General features: G+C 35.9%; 2 protein-coding genes across 3 annotated transcripts in view; one reads left to right on the top strand and one right to left on the bottom strand.

Moving 5' to 3' along the window:
* Nucleotides 1-1,249, bottom strand: part of mybpc3 (myosin binding protein C3) — a 41,761-nt gene extending 40,512 nt beyond the window's left edge. Inside the window, exon 1 of the mRNA XM_082162616.1 lies at nt 1,109-1,249. Within this exon, the coding sequence (XP_082018742.1) occupies nt 1,109-1,133 (25 nt within the window). The 5' untranslated portion in view covers nt 1,134-1,249. The remainder of the gene's footprint in view (nt 1-1,108) is intronic.
* Nucleotides 1,250-6,766: 5,517 nt separating this feature from the next.
* On the top strand, nt 6,767-23,904 carry cars1 (cysteinyl-tRNA synthetase 1). 2 transcript variants are annotated; one of them, XM_082162592.1, is made up of 23 exons: nt 6,767-6,949; nt 8,287-8,523; nt 9,105-9,196; nt 9,889-9,977; nt 10,301-10,397; nt 10,516-10,614; nt 14,185-14,334; nt 14,527-14,667; nt 15,785-15,873; nt 16,005-16,126; nt 16,708-16,820; nt 16,988-17,116; nt 17,981-18,110; nt 18,866-18,969; nt 20,276-20,373; nt 20,475-20,664; nt 20,903-20,971; nt 21,155-21,236; nt 21,459-21,539; nt 21,621-21,688; nt 22,648-22,707; nt 22,871-22,954; nt 23,141-23,904. In XM_082162592.1, the coding sequence occupies exons 1-23, from the start codon at nt 6,928-6,930 to the stop codon at nt 23,267-23,269; spliced, it is 2,475 nt and encodes an 824-aa protein (XP_082018718.1). In that variant the 5' UTR covers nt 6,767-6,927; the 3' UTR covers nt 23,270-23,904. The 2 variants fall into 2 exon arrangements, with proteins under 2 accessions (XP_082018718.1, XP_082018719.1); XM_082162593.1 differs by lacking the exon at nt 8,287-8,523.
* Nucleotides 23,905-24,071: the final 167 nt, after the last annotated feature.

Below are 24,071 nucleotides of genomic sequence, written 5' to 3' on the forward strand. Positions count from 1 at the left end.
ATCATTAAACTTATACTAGATGCTGATGGTTGCCACACAAACATTTAAATAGGCGCGTCTGTCACTCAAAAGAAAACATGATATCTGTTCAGTCACGATAAACTTAAGAGAATATATATTTGTTGAGATGTCCTGTTTTGAATCTAAAGCAGTGGTTCTCAACTTTTTGACTCCAAGGCTGCCCTTTGTCCAAGATAATATTCGAAGGCCCTTTAATCTAAGCTGATGTACCTCTGGTATTTCTGGTGTAATAAAAATAAATAAACTCAAAAATATTATGTCAGTTTAATATTAAGCATCTTTATTTTAATTAAGAGTGTTAATATAACTACATATAAATAATTGTAAGACTTTTGGGGCTCCACTGTAAGTGTGCCGAGTACCCCTGATTGAGAACCACTGGTCTAGAGCCATTGAAGTACACTGAAGATATTGAAAAAGGGAAGATGCAACAGCATTGTTAGCAAGCTGTTGGTCTTAGTGAATATCGCCTGAGTGGGCTGTCAAACAGGTGGTATCACATTATGGCAATTTTTTAATTCCTGCTTAGGAAAAGTTATTCTGTGCACTTTTGGAAAAAAGCCCTTTAGTCCACTGCCATTATTCTATCTCTTTTGCTTAGATAAAGCATTAAATTGTATTTTGGATTAAAAAAATATAATAAATAAAAAAAACTGCCAAGAAGAAATTATAGAGCAGTGCATAATACAGTCACATGCTTTGAATGCTTTTTTCAGTACAGTTTAAAAGAACATCTTGACAGTATATGCTCATCAAATGCTCATCAAATCAACTGATTCTGCCCATTTTGCCCACGTGTTCAATAACAAATGTTCATAATTGTTAGAATTACTACAGATTACACACAAAAAAAAACCAAAAAAAAAACAGAGGTGCAGAAGTTCAATGAATGGAAAGCACTGTATATATTACAAATTGATGAGGTTTTGAAGTTGTACTGTGATCAATCCAGTACACATAGGGTCAAAGTTCAGAACAGAAAGGTTAACATTTCCTCAACCAACAACTCTGGTTAAATATCTCTGCTAAAAAAATCAGTTAAACACCCATTTGTCAAATAGAATTAAGAACAAAAACACTAGCATACCTGTTTTTTTAGTTGGTTCTGGCATCCTGGTTGAGTGTCCCAAACAGGCATTGTGGACACCAACACCAACACTTCTCTTTTAATAGATACCCCCCGCCCCCACACCCCTTAAATGTCGCACAGTACTTGCCCCAAATCATCCTGTCCACCCCTTCACACATCTATGACCTATCATTGAGCCCACCTTCCATCACCCCCCATTGGATGACAGAACAAAGAAGCTAAAGGTGGATGGAGGATAAGGGAGCAGACCAGATGGGGTAAATTTAGAGTCTGACTGTAGCAAAGCATCTTCAGATGTTTCAAAAGTAGCGGTCAGTATGTGGTTTGGCCAGCAGCTGTTTTGAGTACTACAGTGCATCTCATACTCATGGACTGCACCAGATTTGCCAGTTCTTGCTGTGAGATATTACTCCACTCTTCCACCAAGGCACTTTCAAGTTCTCAAACACGTCTGGGGGACACATGGTTACACGCATTTTTCTTTTGGTGTTCTGGAGTCAGAAATGTCTCTATAGTGTCCTATGCTAGTATTGTTAATTGTATACTGCCTGGAAACTTAGTATATTCAGTTCTTAGTTCTGTTCTTCCACATGGAATATTTTTTTATGGTTCATTGAACACGCATTAAAAAAAAACATAAATTAAACCATTTCTAATAAAGATCTATAAAGCTTATATGGATTTGACAAAATTACCTTTAATATACAATATCCTGAGTTGCTGAGTATATAATCTTTTTTATCTCCTGAAGGTTATTTTATGCAGGATTAATTTACTTAACTTTGTGACTGCTTTCACATTCTCGCATACTATTGTCAACCATGGGGCGCAACTGCACATTTCCTGAGGGCAAGATCAGTGTATATTCAGAGTATATGCTCCTGTATATTCTATCCCCTAACACTAACCCTCAAAAAAAAAAAAAAAAATTGCAAGTCAATGACAGCGACTGTAATTATTAAATTATATCTGGATGAGGTGATTTACTCACACATCCAATTGTTTCTGATATCATGTTTGACTGCACACAGAAGATTAACAAAAGATGAGGCCAAAAGTCCAATAACTAGCTTGTGCTTGGAGTAATGCAAACTCATCAGGGGTTAAAAAAGTGACAAAGATGGTCCGCTCAAAAGTGGTGTCCGCTCAACTGGGCTCTTTCTTGCAAAAAAATGATATCTATGAAAAGTTTCAGTCTGGATTCAGACCGCATCATAGCACTGAAACTGCGCTCGTTAAAATCACAAATGATTTACTTTTAGCTTCTGACCAAGGCTGTATCTCAATACTAGTTTTACTTGATCTTAGTGCTGCGTTCGATACTATAGATCACACAATACTCTTAGATCGACTACAAAATTATACTGGTGTTCAAGGACAAGCACTAAGCTGGTTCAAATCATACCTATCTGACCGCTACCATTTTGTCTATTTAAATGGAGAAAAATCGATCATAACTCCAGTAAACTATGGAGTGCCGCAGGGATCTGTATTAGGCCCTCTGTTATTTTCAATATATATGATGCCACTTGGAAATATTATAAGGAAACATGGAATTAGTTTCCATTGTTATGCTGATGACACTCAAATATATATTTCATCACGGCCGGATGAAAACGCTACATTTTCCAAATTGACAGAGTGTGTTAAAGATATAAAAGATTGGATGACGCGTAATTTTCTTTTATTAAATCCAGACAAGACAGAGGTAATACTTATCGGTTCAAAAAACCGCCCACAAAACCTCGCACAATACAACTTTAACATCATAGGATGTCCTGTTACTTTATCCTCTACAGTAAAAGACCTGGGTGTTATACTCGATTGCAACCTGTCTTTTGAAAATCATATTTCTTATGTTACAAAAACAGCCTTTTTCCACCTTAGAAACATTGCTAAGCTACATAATATGCTATCAGTTTCTGATGCAGAAAAGTTAGTTCATGCATTCATGACCTCGAGACTGGATTACTGTAATGCTTTATTAGCTGGTTGTCCTGCATCCTCAATAAACAAGCTACAGTTAGTCCAAAATGCCGCCGCTAGAGTTCTTACGAGATCAAGAAAATATGATCATATAACACCGATTTTATCATCACTGCATTGGTTACCTATAAAGTTCCGTATTAATTACAAGGTATTGCTACTGACTTATAAAGCCCTAAACGGCTTAGCTCCAGTCTATTTAACGGATCTTCTGTCGCCCTATAATCCATCGCGCTCTTTAAGATCACTAAATTCAAGGCTTTTGGTCATACCTAGGATATCCAGAACCACCAAAGGAGGGAGAGCATTTTCACATTTGGCTCCAAAACTCTGGAATAGTCTTCCTGATACTGTTCGTTGCTCAGACTCGCTCTCCCAGTTTAAAACTAGATTAAAGTCGCATCTCTTCAGCCAGGCATTCATATAATCCTACAGTTCAAACTACAATCCGGCCTCTATCCAATGCCAGAGGAGAACTGGCCCCCGACTGAGCCTGGGTTCTCCCAAGGTTTTTTTTTTCTCCATTAAGGCACCTGATGGAGTTTTAGGACACCATTAGGTCACTTGATGGAGTTTTTCGGTTCCTTGCCACTGTTGCCTTTGGCTTGCTCAGTTGGGGATATTTTGGGGATATTTAATTTAATTTGATCAATCAATAAATTCCTCTTGAAACAAACTTTGTTGTATTATTTTAATTTAATACTGTGAAGCTGCTTTGATGCAATCTGTATTGTGAAAAGCGCTATACAAATAAACTTGACTTGACTTGACTTGACAAAGATGCAAATGTATTGTATTTTTACCCCCTTTAACCCCCTGACAGCCGTTCAACCCCAGACAGAAATGTTGATTTTTTTTTTTTAAACAACACGTTTCAAACAACGCATGTATTGCTCACTTTTTAGTTAAGCAATTTTTGAATGATTCATGGTAATTATTTCTTATTTATTTGTCTAAAAATTATTCATATTTTTTGTATATTTTTATATAACATGGGAACATTACATTTAAAAATCACTTTAAAGATGATCTTTTTTTCTTTCATTTTTATTCATGGAGATAATTCGTGGGAAATGTGCCATGCTTAAGTGGAAGATTTCTGCCATCTGGTGGAAAACAAACACTTTTAAAGTGAAAATGACATTTTACCACTATAACCGGTAGATGGCTGCAGATGATCACTCATTGTCACATTTGCCATTTCCACTCCCTAATTTAAAAAATTTTTTTTATTATTTTTAATTTTATGTTTTTGGATTTATATTTAAGCACTTAAAAATCACTTCTTTTTTTGGTAAAAGTTCAGCACTGTTTTGTACTGAAGTAGCAAGAGTTTTTAAAAACTCATCAGATCTACACGAATCACAGCCTAGCCCTGCTACAAATAGCTTATTTTGAATTCCAAACAGCGATTTTTGGCAAAAGGTGACTAGTTTTCATCCCTGTTAAAAATCTCCTCATTTCCTATCGAATATAAATTGACTGCCCATTTACAAACAAACCACGACCTTATTTTTTGAGCGACAGAGATATTTTGAAATGAACTGATATTTAATAACTTTGCCCTCACAGCCTTAATGACTTACAATAATAATAAAAAAAAAAGTATAGGTTAAACTTACCAATCTGTTTGTTCACTTGGACATTGCTGTTCTCATTTAATGCATTGTTTTTAATTTCCCTTTGTGTTTTTCTGTTTTGCACCCCAGAACGTTTCCCTCTTCTGACTGTTCATTTTGGTAATGTGACTGTGTAATGTCGAAGGTTGAGTGGTTGATACTCACTTGATAATAAATACATTTTTGAACTAATATAAAATGCTAAAAAAAAAAAAATATTTATATAAATTTACGTTTTATTAAAAAAGATTTTCACAGAACAATTTCGTCAAAATGGCCCTTGTGCAGAGCCCCTGCATATACTACATACCACATTTAGGCGCCCCTGTGTCAACCTTTCCTTCCTTGACCCCGAATCCGAAGCATAAACGACACAACAGAACATCAACAACCACTGGCTTTTGATTTATGCATCTTGTTTTGATCTTACCTTTTAAGAAAATAAACCCTGTCGTTTAACTGAATGCCCTCTTAGATTAATATTGCATCTTGACATCAATCTAGTATTCAGCTATTAGGCTACTTTTAGATAGCCTACATTGCATGATACTGTTAAGACGACCTTCTAACATGCTGTTAATTGCAGGGCCCTGATGTCCTTTTGTATCTTTTGAAAGTCATGTTGTAAATAACAGGTTACCATTGCATGTATTACTGTCCGTCACTTTGATGAGTTGTATGGTCTTTTGACCACAGTCACACAGGCCTGTCAGCACCTCGTCATTCCAGACAGTCACACTTGCGGTTGCATGCTGACAACTGCATGAAAGGCTTCAGCTGGAGATACGACATGAAAGAAAGTTGCAGTTCTTGTAATGACTATATATTCGCATCGGGTACCGCAGAGACGGCTTTCTTCTAATCTAAGTGTGAATCCAGGAGGATCTGCCACAGCTGAATCACAATGAACTGGAATTATCAACCACTGTGATGCTGTGTTGTGTGATTTAAGTATTTCCTTGTAAATCGAATAACCACTTGGACTATTTGGATATGCATTTTATGTATACACATGACGTGTTTCACAGCAGGATATAATGACCTCTCAACATGGCCAACGCAAATAAATGCGTGTGGACTACGTGTGCGCTGTCACTCTCACAATGGCACATTCCATTGACATTCTGTGAGGGGTGGGAAGTCTGCGTCGCGGTTAAGATCTGGAGTCTGTCTGGAGTCACAAACCAAAGATAAGAGCTGTCTGACAGGGTCCTTGACCTATAACGAATACTGTGAAATCCCGCGTGTATAGCAACTTTTTAGTAGGCTAGTTTAATTGCGCACAAAAACAAAGAATAAGGAAACAAACATTTTTAAAAAGGGGAAACACACAAACAAGTAGGCCTATTCTCTGCCATACAAATTCACAAACTTAAGTGAAGAAGCTGCTGCTGTTAATAATAATAATAATAATAATAATAAATAATATGTGACACTGGTGATTTATTTTAATGTTTTATTAATCTGGTCAGATAGGATCATATTTATTTGCTAGTAATGTCGTAACCAGACAGGTTACACGTAAATAGAGAGAATGCTTATTCTATTAATTTATTTATGATTTTATGAAAATGTTTCCCGTTTTAAAGGGATATTTCACCCAAAATGAAAATGCTGTCATGATTTACTCACCCTCCTGAGTTAATACTTGGATTCCCCCTAGCGGTCTGTGTTACAAAATTCCGGGAGGAAAAAAAGAAAGAGAAAGAAAGAAAAGGAGAGGTGACAACAATCTAATCGAATAACTTAAGACAAAATGTAAATAAACTGAAAACTGCACGGTCTTTAAACATGTTTGAGATCGTGTAGGCAGGCCTATACTATATTCACCTCAGTAATAAAACATTTAAATCGAATATGGCTAGATTAATGCTTACACTTAATATTTAAAATTGTATTTAATTGTTTAATGTAAGCAATTATTTTAAATTACTTTAATTAGTAATACTGTTAAATATTTTTAAAAGTAATTATTTTCGACATGAGACTTTTATTTTGAAACGAAAGAAGCTTTAATATTTGCCCGGAAGTAGTATGCTGTAATCGCATAATCGCCGTAGAAGAGCAAGAGCATCTGATCTGTATATTATAAATCACGCAACGAGAGCCGTGTAAATAATCTAGAGATCCGTAAACCAGCATTGATTTCGTTTATGTCCTGTGTTTCATTGTGTTTTCCGGACACGTTATTGTTGCATCAGATACAGGAAAATGGCAAGCACGGGAGATATAGGTAATATTTCTCTATTTACTTATTTAATTTTTCTTGCGATGTAACAGGCATGATGTATGCTACTGAACATTAATGCGTGCTCGTTCTGTTAGACCTGTTTAAAGTGATTCATTTAATGTTGGTTCTATTCAAACCTGCAGCTGTTACAAGATTTTCCCCACTATTTATTCTACTATTTTACTGCTCTTAACATAAACATGTAATGTTATTTGTGGCAACATCTCAGAGTCTCTCCTATTGCTGTTTCACTGTCTGTCATATTGTTTTATTAGCGCCGTGTCTGAATATTGCTTTGACAGTTAAGATGAAATCAGACAGCCGAAATAGTGAAACACATATGACACATAAGGAGTGAAATAATTTCATATTTAACTAGAGGTGGGAATCGAATGGAATTGACCTCTTCCGGTTCCTTGACGTTTGCATTAATTATTCTGTGATCGTGGGTATTTTTGTGAAAGAAATGCAGCCTGTTACAAAATAATGAGATCATTATCAGATTTCATCAGATAAGAATCATTTTTTCAGAACATACACAGACACACATACAAATAAGTCAGATTTATTCATCCTCAACTGTTTCATAAGTGTTTTGAATTTAATAAAGAAAAGATTCATAATAATCTATATCCTTTTTTTTTTTTTTGCTCTTTCCCATGTTGCACTCATTCCGCAGAATTTTGTCATGCATTGTTTTTTTTCACAACAGTACCTTAATCAGTGTTATTGTAGCATTATTTATATATTATTATATTTGTACTATTTGGAGTTAGCTTTTATTTCTTATATTTTCACAATTTATTTTTTGTTTAAGTTTTATTGATTTAGTTATGGGCTTTTGTCATTTTTATTATTATGATTTTAATATTATTTAAAAAAAATATTTAAAATATCCTTTTTTTAAGTAATTTTTTTGTCATTTTAGTACTTTAACTTAGTTATTTAATTTCAGTTGGTTGCCAAGGCAACATTTCTCATTTTCATTTAAGTTTTTCATCTATTTTCGTAATTTTTTTATTTTAGCTTTATTTCAATTAACGAATTCAATTTTTTTATAGTTTTACACTACTTTTAGCAATAACAAAAACAATTTTAATTTCAGTTAATTTCAAAACAATGTCATTGAAGTTACCCTCAATTATACAATTAATTGACATATTTGTGAGTGTTGTTGTCCAAAAGTGTGTGATCAGATTATTACAGTTTTATGTTTCAGAGGAGTGAGGTTAGAAAGGATTACAGGTGTCATCACAGGCATTCTCTACGGGCCCCTTGCTCATTTCTAATATCTGCTCCTCTATGTGTTTATGTGTGTCTATGCCCTTTTGTTTTCCCAGCCTTTGATTATGGCTTCTTACTGCGCATAAGTGAGGATGCTCGCAGGGTTGAGGCTCTGAATGAGTACTTGAGCAGTCGCAGTTACCTGGCTGGCTACGGGCCTTCGCAGGCGGATGCAGAAGCCTTTGCGCTTCTATGTGGGCCTCCACCTGAGCTGCATGTCCACGCCCTGCGCTGGTACAAACACATAGCCGCCCTGAAGCCCCAAACGAATGACCAGACCTCAGAATGCAGCAGTGAGTAGACAGAACTCCCCCTGTCATAGTCAGGGTGCATGAACGTAGGTTGTAGCTGAATTGTGAATTGTGCATTTTGTACTTCAAGTTAGTGGTTTCTGTGCTGAGGACATCTGCAGAATGTGTTGCATGAGTCTGAGGGGTTTTTGGTGTGTTAGTATACATAAGCTGAGGTGTTGACAGGAAACTGACAAGGAGTGTAGTCAAAACGAGATAAGTTTGTTCTGAACAGGACCGTAATGAGTTGAGGTGGTGACTCGTCCACATTGAGGTGTTTGTGGTTTTAAACAGCTTTTTCTCTATGTGCAATGTTCAGTTTGCACATTGTTTGTTTCATTTTCACTTTGTGAATGCGTCACCTTTTTCTATACATGTTTTCTGTTTTCTATGAGAAGAAAACCTCATCATATACTTTTGCAGCTGGTGTGCAACAACAGCTATTTCCCATAGTGCACCTGTTGTTTCGACACAAATGCTGGATAGTTTTGGGATTGGTTACTATAAATGAATCTATAGCTCTGACTAATTTTTGTATTAAACAAAGTCATTTTGGTTAAAAGAAAGTGTCTCTTGTTTTTCAGCAAAGGGAAAGCGGGTGCAGCCACCGTGGTCTCCCCCACAAGGAACCGATATTTCAAAGTTGCGTCTTTACAACAGCCTCACACGGACCAAGGTATGAAAGATAAAACAACATGGCTTCAACTTTATACTATACTTTTCCCTTACTACAGTATAATGTTACCATTCAATACATTTTTCAAAAGTTTGGGGTCAATAGTACATTTTTATTTAAGAAATGTATTTATTCAGCAAGGATGCACTAAAGTGATCAAAAGTGACAGTAAAGACATTTACAATGTTACAAAACACTTCTGATTTAAATAAACGCTGTTCTGTTGAACTTTGTTCATCAAATAATCCTGAAAATATTGAGCAGCACAACTTTTTTTTTAACATTGATAATAGTAAGAAATGTTTCTTGAACACCAAATCAGCATATTAGAATCAATCATTTCTGTGACACTGAAGATTGGAGAAATGATGCTGAAAATCTAGCTTCACCATCTCACCAGGAAGCCTTGGTGAGCATAAGAGACTTGTTTCAAAAACATTACAAAGATTTTACCCCAAACTTTTGAATGGTAGTGTACATGAAAATCTACAGAATTCATTGTTGTTTGCACTGCAAGTAATGAGTAATCAGTAAAGTTGCTGGTTGGCAAATTGGTATCTTTGCTGGTTGAAATTGAACAGATACAAATTCTTGTCAGTTCTGTTCTTTGTTGTTATTGTCAGAGGTGTATATTGGATGCTGACAATAAACTGCCAGTATCATTCATACCTGTTCTGTTTTATGTCTTCTAGGAGGTGTTTGTACCACAGAAGGGCAACAGGGTTTTGTGGTACTGCTGCGGCCCAACGGTGTATGACGCTTCTCACATGGGCCATGCCAGGTGACATATTCCCCATCCATTCATCGATGTTTCTTTGTTTTCAGAGTCCCCCAGCTGTTCAAAACAGCCCAATAGACAGAACAACAGTCAATGAAAAGGCTGAAACAGACATTCAGCCATTCAATCTGAGCTAAGGATTTGTTAGTGTGTGCATGTGAGGCTGTAAACCAAATCAGAAAGCACTTTGAACTTTTGTGTTTGAATATGGTTTGGTGAAAGACAGAGAAAACAGAAAGTTTTCCATCCAAGGCCCTTGCTGCATGTTTGATGTACAGTATCAGTTTTCTGTATTTCATGAGGATTCAGTGTCCTTGTTCTTTCAGGTCCTACATATCTTTTGACATACTCCGGAGAATACTGAAGAATTATTTCAAATATGACGTCTTCTACTGTATGAACATCACAGATATTGATGACAAAGTAAGAGCAGAGTCTTTATAACCTCTTTAACTCGTTTGGTCATATAAAAGAAATCTAAGTGTCACATGCGATGCAATTTTCTCAATATACGATCATCGGTGTGACTTCTTCGTTTCAGATCATCAAAAGAGCCCGACAGAACTACTTGCTGGAGCAGTACATAGAGAAGAAGCCCAGTGCCTCTCAGATCCTGCAGGATGTGTTAGCAGCCCGAACGGTGAGGGAAAAACTACATCACTCATACAGTGAAGTGAACGCAAGGGGTAGTTTGGACAAAATAAGTACGGTTATTATTTACTCAGGCTTGTGGGGTTCAATGCCATTATTAGTTTTCTTTTCTGTGGAACTTAAAAAGGTTTGTTTTTTCAGACCCTGAGAGAACCTAAAGTCCGAAGTCACCATGATATCAAAATGGACCATACTACTAATGAAATATTTAGGGTTTATTATAAATCTTTTAAAAAGTGCCTCCGTAATGTTTAATCAAAAATACAAATGTTCCTTCTCCCTCGCAATGACATTTCTTCTCTGATTATTACAGCAACCTGTCACTCACATGAAAAGATCACAGTAAAAACAACAACAACGATTCATCAGTCCAGTCTGTTCCCATGGGACAAAATCAAGTCCTGCCCTACACTTTTTTTTTTTTTCTTGTTCAAGAATACGTTTCACTCAATATAGAAGTCACAATAGAGAAGACGGTTACAATGATCATTTCATGCTGAATTTAAAATAGTCAGAAATACAGTTACATTTGAATTCTTTTCTGTAAATTAGCAGTTTTTAACCAGAAGGATTTAGCAAACTTCCAAGGGTGCCACACGATGACTTAAAATTATAATTTTTTTAATCTAACTTGATAAATGCTAAAATCACAAATAAACCAAGATGGGTTTTTTTTTTTATTGAAGAACACAACGAATCAGGATCTTCTTTAGGCAAGGCAAGGCAAGTTTATTTATATAGCACATTTCATACACAATGGCAATTCAAAGTGCTTTACATAGAAGAAATTAAAATAATAAAAAGAAATAAGAATAATTAAAACAGTTTAGAAAAATAAAATACAGTACAGTACAAACAGTCGGACGAACAGCGGCACAGTGCTCATTCAGTAAATGCATAGCTAAACAGAAGTGTTTTGAGTCTGGATTTGAATGTGACTACTGTAGGAGCACATCTGATCTCTTCTGGAAGCTGGTTCCAGCTACGGCTGGCATAATAGCTAAAAGCAGACTCACCATGTTTAGAGGGAACCCTTGGTATTTCTAGCTGATATGTTCCTAATGATCTGAGTGATCTGTTGGGTTTATATTCAGTGAGCATATCTGCAATGTATTGAGGTCCTAGGCCATTGAGTGATTTATATACCAGTAATAATACTTTAAAATCAATCCTAAATCTAACTGGGAGCCAGTGTAAAGACCTGAGGACTGGTGTGATATGTTCATATTTTCTGGTTCTGCTCAGAATCCTGGCAGCAGCGTTCTGTATGAGCTGCAACTGTCTTATGGTCTTTTTGGGAAGGCCAGTGAGGAGTCCATTACAATAATCCACCCTGCTGGTGATGAAAGCATGCACAAGTTTCTCTAAGTCTTGTCTGGAAACAAAGCATCTAATTCTTGCAATATTTTTGAGATGATAGTATCCTGATTTAGTTATTGCTTTGACATGACTACTGAAACTAAGGTCTGACTCTAGTGTCACACCGAGATTCCTGACTTGATTTTTAGTTGTTTGACCCCTAGAGTGAAGGTATGCGTTCACCTTGAGAACTTCATCTTTGTTTCCAAACGTAATGACTTCAGTTTTGTCTTTGTTTAACTGAAGAAAGTTTTGGCACATCCAACTGTTGACTTCATCAGTGCATCGGCACAGGGAGTCAATGGGACTGTAATCATTGGGCGATAGGGCTAAGTACAGCTGTGTGTCGTCTGCATAGCTGTGGTAAGCAATTTGCTTCTTTTTCATTATTTGGCTCATTGGGAGCATATACAGGTTGAACAGGAGTGGCGCAAGAATTGAGCCTTGAGGGACTCCGCATGTCATGGATGTCCACTCAGACTTATGGTCTCCTTACTCACATAATAACCTCTCCCTTCTAAGTATGACCTGAACCATTTTAGGACTATCCCAGAAAGCCAGACCCAGTTTTCCAGCCTGTCAAGAAGTATGTAATGATCGACAGTGTCAAATGCAGCACTGAGGTCGAGTAGTACCAGCACTGATCATTTTCCTGAATCAGTATTTAAGCGAATATCGTTTATTATCTTTATGAGCGCTGTCTCTGTGCTGTGGTGCGGTCGGAAACCAGATTGAAAATTCTCAAAGTATCCATTCGAGCATAAGAATTTGTTCAGCTGATTGAAGACAACTTTTTCAATGATCTTGCCTATGAAAGGAAGATTTGAGATCGGTCTATAGTTGCTTAATATGGTCTTATCCAGATTGCTCTTTTTCAGGAGGGGCTTGACAACTGCCGTTTTCAGGGAGTTTGGAAAACTCCCAGAGAGAAGTGAGGCATTTACCACTTCTAGAAGATCTGCTTCTAAACTGTTTAACACACTTTTGAAAAAAGATGTGGGAAGTGTGTCAAGAGCGCATGTTGATGTTTTAAGGTGTTGTACGGTTTCTTCCAAAATGTTGCCATCAATTTCTTTGAAATCAGACGAAGTTACTACTTTCTCAGGTGGTCTGATCTGTCTGACCCCAGCGCAACTCAAGGATGTGCTGATCACCTTTCTGATATTATTGATTTTGTCAGAGAAGAAAGAAGCAAACTCACTGCACTTGCTGTCTGAGAGCATTTCACTAGGAATCTGGCTTGGGGGGTTTGTCAGTCTCTCTACAGTAGCAAAAAGAGTGCGTGTGTTGTTTAAATTGCAGTTTATAATATTTGAGAAGAAAGTCTGTCTAGCTTTGCCTAGTTCCATATTGAAAGCATGAAGGCTGTCTTTGTAGATGTTATAATGGACTACAAGCTTTGTCTTCCGCCACATGCGCTCTGCTTTTCTGCATTGTCTTTTCATATTTTGCACTGCTGTTGAGTTTCTCCAAGGTGCTTTTTGTCTGCCACTCTTCTTCCTGACTTTCACAGGAGCATTATCATCAATTGCACTTTTAACTTTTGAGTTAAAAGAATCAAGGAGAAAATCAACAGAGTCCGCAGATATGCTTGGTGTTAAGGATATAGCCTTCATAAATAGTCACAAAATGAATTGTGGTTAGTTATTTTTGATTGATCAACATTCCTTGTTTCTGTTAATATAAAGTTTGAGAACAAGCAGCATTGTTATAATTACAGCAGGAATACCAAAGGAAATATATTAGTCAATATATATTTGTAAAAAAATTAAATTGTGTTGAACAATGGAGGGCCTTCGAGTCAAAAAGGTTGAAAACCTGTGTTCTAAATGACACTATTATGAATATAATTTTCTTCTAATAGTTCAGATCTGTCTCCAGTTATCACTAAACTCATTATCAGTCATTATTATCAGTGTGCGCTGCCTTATGGTGGCACAAACCTTCCAAGTGAACATTAAAAAGGTAATAAAGATTTATACGTACTGCTGAAGTACTGGCAGAGCTGCTATTAACTAATGAAAATAAATGATTTTGCTTAAGAGGTTTAAGCAGCTCAAATAAAAGCAGACAAAATAAAAGTATGACTACCTCAAACCCTCTAGACAGTTAGTTACTGGCCTTCCTGCAAATGTTTGCATAGCTTTCATCTCGTTCTCCATCACTGTGCTTTAATGTAATTTGGTTTTATTGTGTTTAGCCTTTTAAAGCCAAGCTTGCTGAGACTACTGACCCAGATAAGAAGCAGATGCTGGAGAGGCTGGATGCAGCTGTGGACACTGCCCTGGGTCCCCTGCAGATGGCAGTGCAGAGCAACGCTGCGGGCCATTCACTCCAGGATCACGCACAGGTAGATGATTCGCACAGCGTTTTAAAAACACATATGTGACCTAGTTTGATCAGGGCCATGTCCGAGGCATTTTGTTCCATATCATTTGGCTGATGATATTCTGTGCCGCATCTATCAAACTTGTATTTGTAGTGTGAGTCTTAAACCGACTTCTCTTCTTCTTCTTCTTTTTTTAATGGTTCTCATTTGTAGGTCTTATTGGAGGAGGCCAAGGATCTTTTGTCAGAATGGTTAGACTACCAATTTGGGAGCCAAGTGACAGAAAACTCAATCTTCTCTTTGTTGCCAAAGTACTGGGAGGGAGAGTACCATAAAGACATGGAAGCCCTCAATGTGAGTGAACTAGTACTGATGGGAAATTCAATACCTTTAATGACCCAACAATGACTTGCATTTATATAGTTCAAATGTTTGGGGTCAGTACGATTTTTTTGGTAACACTTTATTTTAAGGTGACGTAGTTACACGTTACTACATGTAATTAATATAGTAATAACAGTAAATTATGCATAATTACAAGTAACTAACCCTAAACCAAACCTTAACCGTAACTTTATAGTAGGTACATGTAGTTAATTAATATTATTCAGTACTTATTTCAGTAAGTACAATGTAACTGTCACCTAAAAATAAAGTGTAACCGAGTTTTTTAATGTTTTTGAAAGCAGTGTCTTATGCTCACCAAGGCTGCATTTATTTGCTAAAAATAGAGTAAATACAGTAATATTATTGAAATTTAAAATAACTATTTTCTGTTTTAATATATTTTAAAATGTAATTTATTCCTGTGATGCAAAGATGAATTTTCAGCATCATTTCTCCAGTCTTCAGTGTCACATGCTGATTTGCTGCTCAAGAAATATTTTGTGTTATTATCAACGCTGACAGTTGTGCTGCTTAATATTTTTGTGGAAACCAAGACAAAATATATTGTGATGTTCATGCTGATGTGTTAAAACTAGCACGATTCATGATATATCGGCTAACATGTCGGTATCGGCCAATACATGTTCATTTTTAATGTTATCGGCCTGATAAGAAAATTTGGCTGATATATTAAAGCCGATAAATAATGGATTATTTCCTTCAGCCGAGACACTTCAGATGCACACTGTTCGCCATGATGTTTTGAATTGATTGAAATCACTTCAAAAAAGAAAATACGGTTAAGTGCAACGTGCAGCGCAAGTCTGTCATATAGGCTACATAAAATTATAATGTTCTCATTATAATTGTGTGCTTAGGACATGGCTTTTAATGGTGAGACTTTTGTTTTTGTAATCAGGCTCTCAAAAATTATATAAAAATTTGGATTTAGATTTATTGGCCAATATATCGGTTATCGGCTTTTAAATAAAAATAATTATCGGTTATCGTTATCGGCCAAAAGTTTCATATTGGTGCATTCCTAGTAGCAGTGACAAAAGCCTGTGGTGTTTTTGATTGACAGGTCCTCCCTGCTGATGTTCTCACACGGGTCAGTGAGTACGTTCCGGAGATTGTGGCATTTGTCAAAAAGATTGTGGACAATGGTTATGGGTAAGACAGGAGATGTCTTCTTTCTAGATTGTTTGATTATTTTGATATTTCATGATATGCTCCTTTAAAAAAAAAAAAAAAAAAAACTTTCATAGAATGTCTATGAATAAATTTTTTTTTTTTTTCACAAGATATGAGTCAAATGGGTCAGTATATTTTGACACGGCAAAGTTTGATGCCTGCCCTGCTCATTCTTATGCCAAACTGGTACCAGAGGCTGTTGGAGATCAGAAAGCTCTTCAAGAGGGAGAAGGTACATTTTACATTTACATTTATTCATTTAGCTGACGCTTTTTATCCAAAGCGACTTACAATTGCTATATATGTCAGAGGTTGCACGCCTCTGGAGCAACTAGGGGTTAAGTGTCTTGCTCAGGGACACATTGGTGTCTCACAGTGGATTCGAACCCGGGTCTCTCACACCAAAGGCATGTGTCTTATCCACTGCGCCACTACCACCCCAGGTACAGGAATAAATTGCAATACATCATTTAAACTGATTTACTCTTTATTTTTCTTTTGCAAATGGGTCTTTGAAAAGTACGATAAATGTATGCAGTTCAGCTGTCTATCGTTTCCATGGCAACTTGATGTGGAATGGCAATGCAATATTGCTATAAAGCAACTGCCTTGATGCTCACTGAAAGGGCAGAGTTATCAGATAATACTTATAGCTCGAATCATAATCTGAGCAGTGGATACAATGAGCCAGAATCATCTATTGTAAAACAGAGCATTAGGACCTAATGCAGTTGCTTGTACTCTGAATTCTTTTCATGAAAAGGGTTGGCTTCAGTGTTCACCTGGATCTTGAATGTTGTTTTTCTTTTGCAGGAGACTTGAGTATCTCAGCAGACAGACTCAGTGAAAAGAGGTCACAGAATGACTTTGCGCTGTGGAAGGCCTCCAAGCCTGGAGAACCATCTTGGGATTCCCCTTGGGGAAAGGTGAGTAAGTACACATCAGGCAAAAATGCGTGTTACTTTTATTAAGTTCAGAATGTATGACGATTTGGCAGCTTAGTAGGTTTAACATGGTACAACAAAGGTTTGAATGCAACGCCCATGTTTTCAAGTTGGGCTGAACATTTACAATTATGCTGGGGTCGTTACAGGGGAGACCTGGATGGCATATTGAGTGTTCTGCCATGGCTGGATCCATACTGGGAGAATCTATGGATATCCACGGAGGAGGTTTTGACTTGCGTTTTCCTCATCATGACAATGAGTTGGCACAATCTGAGGTGAGAAAATTACAAGGTCCTCATATAAAGAATATGTCCAGTAGCCATTGCTGAAAAGATATTATTAGAATCCATTTAATTATTCCATAAAGATTAATGCTTCATTCACATCACTTTGGAATTACCATAATAGTCTTTGTCATACTTTTAATTAAAGTCCCCCTGTGGTCAATAGTTTTATCCCTTAAAACTCACCTGATCACCAAAATGACATATTTAAACGTTTTTGCCTTAAAAAAGCTTGAATGCAACTCTAAACCCTTGCCTCATTTAGTATGCGTGGTTCTATTAATATGCAAATTAGCCCCACCTCCACTCACTCACACCAGCTCAGAGATCCACTCGTTGACGTGATTGGTTACAAGGTAGTTTGTGACGTCAGAAACACCAGTGATTTCAAACCGCATTTGGTTCACTGCAGTTTTAAGGAGAAAATACTCAGCAATGGTGTTGACTTATGAATTTGCCCATGGTTTGTCTTAAAGCATATTAAAAACACCACATAGACATATAAATAACATTAAAAGCTTGATTTTCACCATAGTGGGACTTTAAAACATATTTCTGTTTGATGTGTATGTTATTATAGTCAATGTTAACAGTTGCTCTTTTTTCGTATTTTACAAGAGCATATAGAGAGGAAATAATAAGGGGGTGATTAAATATTTTGCTGTCATCGACAAAGCTGCATACTTAAAAAAAAAATTTTTTTAGCACTGCCATGTTAAGAATTTTTTTTTAGTAAAAAGTAAATCTGAAGACCGATAGTAAAGAACTTGATCCTGGTTCTGGATTCCTGTTTGTCACACCTTTAAAGTTGCAAACAGTGTGGATTCAAGTTTTAATGTTGTATATGTTTGATAGGCTTACTTTGAGAATGATCACTGGGTACGGTATTTCTTGCACACGGGTCACCTGACCATCGCTGGATGCAAGATGTCCAAATCTCTGAAGAACTTCATTACTATCAAAGATGCCCTGGCCAAACATACGGGTAATTATGTTACAATTAAAGTTTTATTAGAATCACTGTGTTATATATTTAGACATCTGCATATGGGTCAAAGATTTTTTTTGGTCTGAATTTATGGTTTCAAAAATGCGATTGAAATATTTTTTTTATTTCAATAATCCTCATGTTTTCAATTTTCAAATTAAAATTATTTTTGAGATTATTATAAAAAAAAAAAATTTCATATGACAAGAAAAACATAAAAGTACCCCTTTAGACCTTCATGACTGTGTCAAGGTCATTATACAAGCCTCTTTGTATATATCACACATTTCTTCCTCTTAAATGAAATGGCATGTTTTGTTCAGGTCAAATAGAGTATGCAAAAGAATGATATTAATTTTGACATTGGAAATGTTCTTAAGCTTTTTTGAAAATAACGATTAAGTATACGCGCATATATTCAAGGTTCATGGAAATTATTTCTGCTTGATAGATACACCACTTGACATTATTAAAATCACTTGGTTATTAAAAAAATAAATAAAATTTGCCTAATTTTTTTTTTTTCAAAGATGTATTAAACCAAAAATTAATGAATGCAAAGATTAGAGAAAAGATTTTTTAGAGTTTTTTCCTTATCTCAAGAAATGTATCACAGAACTATGTGAGTTACTGGTACTAGTTTGTGTGGTAATTTCTTTTCTCCTTTATACATTTTTCCCTGTAATTATCTGCAAAATACGATAGGATGTCAAAGTTTTGACATTGTGCATTTGTGCTCTGTTTCCTTTTAGCAAGGCAGCTTCGTTTGGCCTTTCTGATGCATACATGGAAAGACACGTTGGATTACTCCAACAACACAATGGAGTCAGCCATCCAATATGAGAAATTCATAAATGTAAGTGAGAAACCAAAAAGGAAGAAAAGGTGGGGGAGGCACACCCAAAAATTCATAGTCTATCCAAATTTAATATTTGCCACTTATCAGCATACAGAATCCTCATAAATCCACAATAGGCTTATCTAGATTCCTTCATGAACCCAGAAGGTCGGAGAATAGCAGGTGTCCTTCAGGGCGCATTAATTCTGTCTTGCGCTTCTTTCTTTCTATCAATTACTCTGTCACCAAGGAATATAACATGGGCAGAGCTCCAAATTTGCCTGATACTCACACAGGCAGCTATTAGCATGGGAAGTATGTGAAGGTTACTTATGACTGACCTACATGCTATATTTTCTTAGACCAGCCTCACCCGAACTTGAGGTGTGGATCTTAATGAGACACACCATGTTTTTCCTCTACCCCACTGCGCCAACATAGGCTGTACTTGAGTAAAAATGGAGATGGCTTATTAGAGGGTGATGCAATAAGAGTGCAATTCCCTCAACAGAGTTTGGCTTAAATAAAACTGGAGATGAATAGATATTCTGAGGTCCCAAATTAGAAGTAAAAGCTGTAAATATTCAAACAAAGTAAATTAAAAAGCTGAGGGTGTCTGTACAGAGAGGAATGTTACATACTTTGTAAACTAAGCACTGTTTTATGAATAGTCCTGAAATAGCCATTTTTTTAGTTAAATAAATAAAGTGCTTCAAAACTGCCTCAGGAAAGATGTTTATGAATTATGCTTAAAATTAATTTATGCATGCAAGTTCTTTGCTACACTTGAAGTAATAGGACCTGGTGGGTTTTTTATTACTGTGGATTGTCTCAATATGTTAACTCTTAGTATGGTAAAATATTTTTAAAACACTTAAACGAATGAAAGGAATATGATGGATTAAACACAAGCTCTATCAACAGAATCTGTGGCTTGTTGTTTATTACCACAGAAAATGCACTATTATTCAAAAGTTTGGGCTCAGTAAGATTTGTTCATTTTTAGTATGGTAAAATATATATTTTTAATACTTTTGTTCAGAAAGGACACAATAAATTGATCAAAAGTGACTTACAAAAACTTTTACATGGTTACTTTTTTAATTAAATTTAGCAAGCAAATCTTTTGAATCCTGAAAAAAAAAAAAAATGGATCAGTTTCCACAAAAAATATTAAGCAGCCAAACCATTTTCAGCTGTGATAATAATAAGAATAAATTACATTTTGAGAATTTAACGGTACGGTGTATCAAATATTAGAACAGTATGGTGTAATTTAAACTCATCTCACAGTTCATTCAGTTCTTATTTTATGTTTTCACAGGAGTTCTTCTTAAATGTTAAAGATATTCTGAGGAGCCCGACAGACATCACTGGCCAATTTGAAAAATGGGAAGCTGAGGAGATTGAACTGAACAAAAGGTGATGCATACTTTCCTTACTTTTTAACATTGTCTTTGTCTTGAAAGTAAAGTGTTATCACTCATCATTATAGTCATTTGTGTGTATGTGTGTTTGCGTAGCTTCTATGAGAAGAAAACCTCAGTTCATGAGGCGTTGTGTGACAACATAGACACTCGTTCGGCTCTGGAAGAGATGCGGGCTCTCGTCGGTCAGAGTAACACCTACATGGCTGCCAGAAGGAGTGCAAAACTGCCGCCTAACCGCATGCTGCTGGAGAGCATTGCCCTGTACTTGACCAACATGCTTAAGGTAACATGTCAACATTTTTTTTTTTTTGTAAAACAGCTTGACTTTTGACATACTTGAAACCTGGATGCAACAAAGGAACAACTGTTTCTGTATTCTCTGTAATCCTTACCCTATTTGCTACATTAAACCTTAATGTCTAGTCCTTTCTTGAAATCTGCATGAGCTGAGAAGTCGGGATAGAACTGAAACTGTGAATGCACAGTGAAGTGCTTGCTAAAGCTGTTTTCTGCTTTGACAGACATTTGGAGCAATTGAGGGAACTGAGCCCATTGGCTTCCCTGTTGGAGGAAACGGTCAGAATGCTGATGTAAGCAACACCACTCAGATCATGTTTGATTCATCAAAGGTTTTCTTTTTAATTAATGTTACAAAGCTAGACTTGTTAAGACATGTTATTAAAGATTCAATCTAATAATGATTTCTTGTGGATTGTAAAGATAATGACTAATCTGTCATTAAACTCTACTTAATCTTTTGGTTTCTGTTTCAGTTGGAGAGCACAGTCATGCCCTATTTGTCCGTGCTGTCGGATTTCAGGGAAGACATCAGAAAAATCTCTAGAGAGAAGAAAGGTAAAACTCTTGCTGTTTTTTTATTTATTTATATTTTAGTGTGAATATCTGCTACAGTACAAAGTCATTTGGTTTGTTATAAATGATTTCTGAATAAAAAAAAATTACCCTTTTTTATGGTTATTGTTGTAGCTATACCTCCAGCAGACATTTGCGTACAATACAGATTGTACTTTTTATGCAGAAAAGATAATTAATTAGTAAAATTTGTTTGTGTTCCAGTGACAGAATTGCTGAAGCTCTGTGACGAATTGCGTGATGACACTTTACCTGAGCTGGGTGTCCGACTGGAGGATCGTGATGGTAAAGTAAAGAAATAGAGATGAGCTTAAACTCTGAATGTCATGGAAAATTACAAGTTTTTTTTTTTTTTTTTTCTCAAAGGACTCCCCACATCGGTGAAGCTGGTGGACAAAGAAACTCTTCTGAAGGAAAGAGAAGAGAAGAAAAAGGTAATGACAGAATCCGTCTATATGGCCATGTGCTATGATCTCTCTACTTGATATTTTCTGTTTCAGTGGTGTAGATTTTGTATCTCATTTTACATACAGTACTGCCAGTGATGTACTGTTTGTAGTACACCTTATTACAGTAAAAAATAGCCATTAATCATTAATCTCAACACCAGGGTAAGGTGGTGTGTTTTTTCTGTCAATGAAAAAAAGTTTCTTTCCATCTCAAGCATCACAAAAGAAATGAATCAGATGCAAACCAGGTCATGAAAAATGTATTTAGGTCTTTCGAGCTTGTGAGTGTAAATGCTGGCCTTCTGAATGTATTATAAGGACTCAAGTTGCACAGGTTAATTGTTGTACCTTCTTTGAATTACTCCTTTGAATCTTGAATGCATGCTTACAGCTTTGGACACGTTCTGCTGATCCATCATGATCTACCTGAGATGGTCATTGATAAACAATGAACAGTGTTTCTAAAATAAAATGTGTGTGTATGTATATATATATATACATACATACATACATACAAACATACATACATATACACATATATATATATATATATATATGTGTGTGTGTGTGTGTGTGTGTGTGTGTGTGTGTGTGTGTGTGTGTGTGTGTGTGTGTGTGTGTATATACATATATAGAGAGAGAGAGAGATGTGTAACTGTTTTATATATATTTCTTTAATTTATTCCTGTGGTGTCAAAGATAATTCTTCAGCCGTTTTCAGTGTCACGTGATCCTTCTGCAATCATTATAATATGCTGATTTGGTGGTTCAGAAACATTTCTTCTTATTATGATGTTGAAAACAGTTTTGCTGCTTTACACTTTTGTCCATTTTTTAAAAGTTATATTAAAAGATGATATTACTTATTTTGTTAATTTGGTTCATTTATTTGACATGTTAATGTTACTGTCCTGCATAATACTTATATTGTTTTATGTTTCAAGATGGAAGATGAAAAGAAAAAGAAAAAAGAGGAGGCTGCCAGGAAAAAACAAGAACAAGAGGTGATTAGAGCGATTACAGAAACCACCTGAAACGCTCCATAATTTAGTCACCCGTCATGTAAAAAGCCTCTCATGTCTATTGTTAAATATTTTCATATTTAAGAAAGTATGCTCCCGTTAGTCCTCTATTGTTTTTAATTTATTTGTATATTTTTTGTGATAGATGGCAAAGTTGGCAAAAATGAAGGTTAAACCCAATGAAATGTTCCGTTCAGAGACTGACAAGTACTCCAGCTTTGATGAAACGGTAATGCAAACCATTCAGTCTTCTTTTGTCTTAAGATACACTCTTTTATGTCACACTGCTGTATGTTGGATCTATTTCAAGGTGACTATTAGTCTATTGGGGATAGATGAGTCCTTATGAATTTTTTATAATTTGGTTACATCTATTCAGAAATGCTAATAGTATGTCTGTTCTTTGTATATACAGGGTTTCCCAACACATGATGCTGAGGGGAAGGAGCTCAGTAAGGGACTGACCAAAAAGCTTCGCAAGCTTTACGAGGCTCAGGAGAAGCTGTATAATGAATACCTTCAGTTGACTCAGAATGGGAGCTGAGAACATGAGGCATTGAGTCTGATGCAACCTGCGATCCGCCCATAGTGTCTGTTGTGAACTTGTCTTTTGTTTGTGAAAAGGCAGCAAAACTCAAAGACCTCATCTGTGAGTTTTGGCTCTAAACTTTGACAAGGTTTGGAAAATCCTTCTGGTCATGGTTGGAGGATTTTTGTTTTCCAGATGCTCTGCAAACATGACTTTGAGAGGTATTTTATGACTACGATATTAAGGGTGTATACTTAAAATTTTGTGCTTTTTGCACATGTAGAACAAAGATGCAAGTATATCAGAATTTTTCTAATGTGGGTTTGGTAGTTTATATGAAGTATGCAAGAACTATTTAGCTTGTTAATGTGGAAATGGATCAAACATTTAATGTTTTCATTATGGATTTTTAAAATCTGGCTGATCAAGTAGGTGTTTTCTCTGAAACACAGTTTACAAATCAGCTAGTGATAAAAATGATTCATCCAGAATCAAAATATATCTGATAATACAGGAATGAAGGGACTTCAGGTTTGTAGGTTTACCACAAATGAAAAAACAGAGACATACATAGGAGCACCAGTTATTGTTAGTATTTACATAGTCTTTATAGGAACATGAAATGCCAAAATAAAAAAAGGATATGCTTATTTGTCTCCAATAACTTATTTCTATATATTTTTTCCATAAAGACTTTTTTTATTTAGTTTACAGTCATAAAATATGCACAGAGCTGCATATACCAAACCTAGTGAACTTCTTACCTAGACAATGTTGTAGGCAGCTCAAAAGCCATTAAAAACATACATGCATCTAT

Source organism: Leuciscus leuciscus (genome assembly GCF_965113295.1).
Source record: "Leuciscus leuciscus genome assembly, chromosome: 2".
Lineage (NCBI taxonomy): Eukaryota > Metazoa > Chordata > Actinopteri > Cypriniformes > Leuciscidae > Leuciscus > Leuciscus leuciscus.